This window comes from Helianthus annuus, chromosome 14 (genome assembly GCF_002127325.2).
Source record: "Helianthus annuus cultivar XRQ/B chromosome 14, HanXRQr2.0-SUNRISE, whole genome shotgun sequence".
Lineage (NCBI taxonomy): Eukaryota > Viridiplantae > Streptophyta > Magnoliopsida > Asterales > Asteraceae > Helianthus > Helianthus annuus.
Genome location: NC_035446.2, coordinates 53,138,893 through 53,144,144, shown reverse-complemented (window position 1 = coordinate 53,144,144; position 5,252 = coordinate 53,138,893). Strand labels below are relative to the sequence as shown.

Sequence of the window (5,252 nt, the reverse complement as noted above, 5' to 3'; positions counted from 1 at the left end):
CAACAAAGTAACATTCGTCACCTTTGACTTCAAACTTTCCATTTGAGTCCATTAGTAATAACACACATGGACAACCAAAAATACGAAAGTGTGAAACCGAAGGTTTATGTCCTTCCAGAATCTCGTAAGGGGTTTTCATGTGACGTTTATTAACTAAAGCATGATTCTGGATATAACAAGCCGTGCTAACAGCTTCGGCCCAAAAGAAGCTAGGAAGCTTTGAATCAGCCAGCATGGTACGTGCTGCCTCAATTAGAGTACGATTCCTTCTTTCAGCCACTCCATTCTGTTGTGGAGTTCGAGGCGCACTGAACTGTCGATCAATTCCCTTTTCACTGCAGAACGTATCCAAAGTAACATTCTTGAATTCTGTTCCATTGTCTGATCGAATAACCTTCACCTTAGTACTCGCTTGATTTTCAGTCAATGTAATAAACTGTTTCACCAGTGCAGCAGTTTCGTTTTTGTGACTAAGAAAATACACCCATGTGTAGCGAGAGTAATCATCGACGATTACTAGACAGTAGGCTTTCTTCCCGATACTCAGCACATTCACTGGACCAAAAAGATCCATGTGAAGTAGTTCGAGTACAGCCTTTGTCGAGGGTACTGGTTTAGACTTGTGAGGTTTTCGATGAGCCTTCCCTTTCGCACAAGCAACACACTTCTCTACCAACATGAAATCCTTGATCGGAAGATCTCGTACCAATTGACCTTTAGCTAGACGATTCAGATTTTTCATATTCACGTGCCCTAGTCGACGGTGCCACAATAAACCATCATGCTCTGAAATCTTCGAGAATAAGCAGGTGATCTCTTCACATGGCTTCTTGTTCATATCAATGACGTAAGCGTTTCCTTTTCTTTCAGCTGTCATCAAGAACCAGTCTTCTGGAATAACAATCCCAGGCTTGAGAACATGACAACCTTTCTTCGTAAAGTGAACTGAATTTCCTCTATCACAAATTTGCGAAATGCTCAACAAATTGTGCTTCAGTTCTGGAACATAGTTAACATTTTCAAAGCTGAGAACTCCGTTTTGAACAGTTCCTTTCAACGTGATTCTGCCAGATTCACCTCCCGCAAACGAGACATATCCACCATTAAATTCTTTGACATTCACAAGTTGGGATAAGTCTCCTGTCATGTGCCTGGAACAGCCACTATCCATGTACCAGAGGCGCACGGTAGTCCTCCACAGCTGTTCCTGCACGAATAGCGGGATTAGTTAGATTTAGGAACCCAGCCCATAGTGGATCTGGGTTTTCCTTGAGCATCGAAATACGTTACCCTCTGCCAGATTAAATTGTCTTTGTTTAAGAATTTTGATAAATTTGCATTGACAGAATTTTTATGAAGTGTATGAGGCAGATTGGAATGCTTGGCCTTGGGTTTAGGTTTCCAATATTGTTTAGACCAGTTGTTAGCATAATTACCAAACGCTTGAAATCTGTTTTCAGAAAAATGATTTTGCTGATTTTTATGTCTACGTTTGGCTGCATTCCAATCTTGATCAGAAGGCTTGACCTTACGATGGTCGTTCTTCATTGTCTTAGACTGATGAGTCGTCATTGACTTAGAAGGACCAGATCGATTTGGTTTGACTTTCTGATGCTGTGCATGTTTAGTTTTAGACTGCACAGAGGAAGATGGAGAGACACAGTTTCTGGCAATGTGCCCAGCTATCCCACAGTTGAAACAAATTTGCCGTTTCACTGCGGAAGATTTTTGACGATTCACAGAGGCTGCGGGTCTTTTGGGTCTTGTAGATGGAGCTTGCTTGTTCTGTTTTGATTTACTTGCTTGTGCCTTCCCTGAGCTTGTAGATACCTGAGGATCAGAATCAGAACTAGCACTGGCACAAGCATGAGAATCCGAAAAAATTGATTTTTCATTTTTAACTGCTTCATGAAAATCATTTTGATTAGAGTTTTCAGGTGTTGACTTATGATTTTCTTCACAATCATTTTCTTTTAAATTTTCATTTAAGAAAACTTCTTTCTCTTTTTGCAAATCATTTTGAGTTTCAGTCTCGATCGAAGCTGAGACGTCATCAACAAATTTCGATTCCTTTCGATCATTGTCATCCAATGATGTTCCCTCAGATTCATCAGTAGAAATATTTACTGAATTTGATTCACACGAAAAATCAGTATGTGATTGATTTTCCTGTGAAGCATCATCAGTGGTTTCACTGGATGTGTTCTGAGGAACATCGTTGGTCACACTATTTTCTCCTAGAGAATCAGAAATATCAGAATCACAACTTTCAGCAGTTTCAAAACAATCATCATCACACGCAGTTTTAAAAGGTTCATCACAAGCATTCACTGTTTTGCCCAAAACATCAGGCCCAAAAGAAGACGAAACATAACTATGAAAAGAGTTCAAAAACGCTTGTCCAAACACACAACCAGAATTAGTATCATCAAAAGAAGTTTTAGAAGAATCAGATTCTAAAACTTGTTCACTTCCAAACACATCTCCCCATATCACTTCAGGTACTTTATCTGCACATGACGAAGAACTGTTAGGATCAAAAGTACCCTTTGACACAAAACATGTCTCTGATTTTACCTGCTCTTCAGTAAATTTGCCATTGATTGATGACTTACTGTTTTTGGAACTTTCAACATTTACCGAGGGCTTATTATTTTTGGGTCCGTATGTCATTTTACTTTCATTCAGCATCTCCTCCTCGGTCATAGGCAAGTAGGTATAATTGTTATTGTACGGAGGAGGAGCCTGATTATAACCCAAACCCGACCCTTTCTTTTTAGAATAAGCCAGTTGTTGATCACAGAGATTCTTGACTAATTTACTGGAGGAATCAAATTTTTTAATATTTAACTCATTAATTTGATATTTATCCCGAACATTCTCCAGTTCCTTAGTTACCTCACACAATTTTTCTTTAACCATGATGAGTTGTGCCGTGGCTACACTAACATCGTCTTTGAGTTGGACGATATCCTTACGCTGAGCTTCGATTTTCTCTTTGAAAAGTTTTTCATTTTTCGTTAAAGTGAAATTTTTGCGTTTAATTTCATTATAATCTTCAATTAGCTCAGCGTTATGGATTCTATAGGCCTCAACTCGTTCCCTACATTCAGAAGTGCAAAAAACAGAAAGTACCTCTTCTTTGGTGAGACCCTTAACCGGAGCTGACAGAATTTGAGTCATGAAGGCGAAGTTTTCAGCTGACGACTCCTCCTCCTGTGCAGCCTTCACATCGTCACTCACAGAAGCATTGCTGGCCATGAAAGCGATATTGCTTGGGGTGGCTTGATTCTCAGGAGCTGAAATGTTTAATCTTTCGATCTCTGAACTCCAGTCAAAAGGCGAATCAGGCTGAACCACCAAAGCTTGGGCCAATCCCACTTGTGGGCTTCCACTGTTGACACTATCAGCAGGCACACCAGTTGTAGTCACAAGGGCTCTTTCTCGATTTGGTGTAACAGGAGCAGCAGGCTGAGCTGGAGTTTGTTCATCATTCACCTTGGGTTTCGTACAGTTTCTAGCCAAATGACCCTGTTCATGACAATTATAACAACGATATTCAAACGGCATCTTTACGGGTCCTGTGAACTTAAGATTTTGCCATTTGTTTTTCCCTGTCTTCCTCACAAAGTTTTTAGCTCTAAAAGCCGCCATAGCCATCTGCCACGTGATATCCATTTCTTCCACATCCTCTGGATGAATTTGATCCAAATCATCCATGGAAAACTTAGGAGGGTCAAGATTTCCCGAAGCAAAGGCGTTCATGCAATTTATGACAGATGCTGCAATTTCAAGATTTTCCTTTGACTGCCTAGAGAAGAAAGCAACCATTTCATTGCTAGCAACAGAAACAGAAGGTGCAGCAGAAGTCTTTCCAGCACTTGCAGGGGAAGCTTGAGTGGAAGACCCTGAGTTGTAGACATTTGCTGAAGTGGGAGCAGGTTTAGTATTGCGAAACATTTGGAATCCTCCTTGAGACAGAAGAGCTGTATTGCTGTCACTGGATGCAGTGGGGGCTATAGAAAAACCGGCAGCCAGCATACTGTTCTTGTAGTTAGTCTCTCTCTGCTTGTCATCCAATTCACAAGCTTTAATATGCGAGATCATCTCAGACAGGGTGCATCTTGCAAGATCTTTTGTTTTCTTTATCATAGCAACATGATGATCCCAGCTCTTGGGTAATGCATTGAGAAGTTGCCTATTTGTCGAAGCATTTGTGGTGTGAATTTCTTCCATTTGCATTTGAGTCACCAGCTTGACAAACCTTTGGATCTGATTATCCACTGTTTCACCATAAATATGGTTGAAGTTGTTGAAATTCTGTTGCAGCAAGTTCCTTCTGCTTTCTTTCATGTCCTCATTACCTTCATACACTTCCACCAGAGAGTCCCACAGTTCCTTGGCAGATTTGCAGGTGCGAAAGCCCATGGCAATATTAGGACCCAAACCCATGGTCAAGTAAGAGAAAGCTCGATCATCTTCTTCAACAATAAGCAAATCATCTTCAGTGTATTGTTCTCGAGGCTTCTTAACTTTAACATCAGGTTCTGTAGGACTTTCCATCATGATTTCCCTAGGTCCCCTCAAAATGCTGCGCCATAGCTTGTAATCTTTAACCTTAAGATGCTGTTCAAAGCGCCACTTCCACTCGGGAAAGTCGTTGGCATCAGTTAGCCTAGGAATGCGTGATGTGGTCCCAAGCTTTGAATCAAGTTCTTGTTGCTGAGTTAGGGTAGACAATTCACTGTTGGTGGTTGACATTGTTAATTAATCAGTTAATTAATTAATTAATTTTATTTAGTCCAAAGTCAACAGTCCAAATGTCCGTCACAATGTGTCGTTGCGAGTCGAAACGAGGTTGCGAGTCAAAAACTTCTGTTGATTGCGAGTCGTAATGACGATGGTTGCGAGTCAAGTCAAACTGTGGATGCGAGTCGTAACCGAAGTGGTTGCGAGTCGTAACAGAACAGGATGAGCCGAAACCACGGTTGCGAGTGAAGGTCAAACAGCTGGTTGCGAGTCGTAACTGGGCAAGATGAACCGAAACCAAGACTGATTGCGAGTCGTAACTAGGTAGGATGAACCGAAACCAGCAACTGTTGCGAGTCGTAACCGAAACGTGATGAACCGCAACTAAGAGATTGCGAGTCGTAACCTGCAAAACAAAAGTGATAAGAACTGTTGTCTCGCAATCCCGACTTTTCAGCAAATTCCAAAATTCAAAGATATTGTAATCTTTGAATCTGTTGCAC

The 5,252-nt window shown here is 41.0% G+C and overlaps 1 protein-coding gene across 1 annotated transcript; it reads right to left on the bottom strand.

Annotated features, from left to right (window-relative positions):
* Positions 1–2,276: 2,276 nt before the first annotated feature.
* On the bottom strand, positions 2,277–4,380 carry LOC110908359. The gene is made up of 2 exons (XM_022153290.2): positions 3,136–4,380; positions 2,277–2,510 (listed from the first exon to the last, which is right to left on the bottom strand). The coding sequence occupies exons 1-2, from the start codon at positions 4,351–4,353 to the stop codon at positions 2,493–2,495; spliced, it is 1,236 nt and encodes a 411-aa protein (XP_022008982.1). The 5' UTR covers positions 4,354–4,380; the 3' UTR covers positions 2,277–2,492.
* Positions 4,381–5,252: the final 872 nt, after the last annotated feature.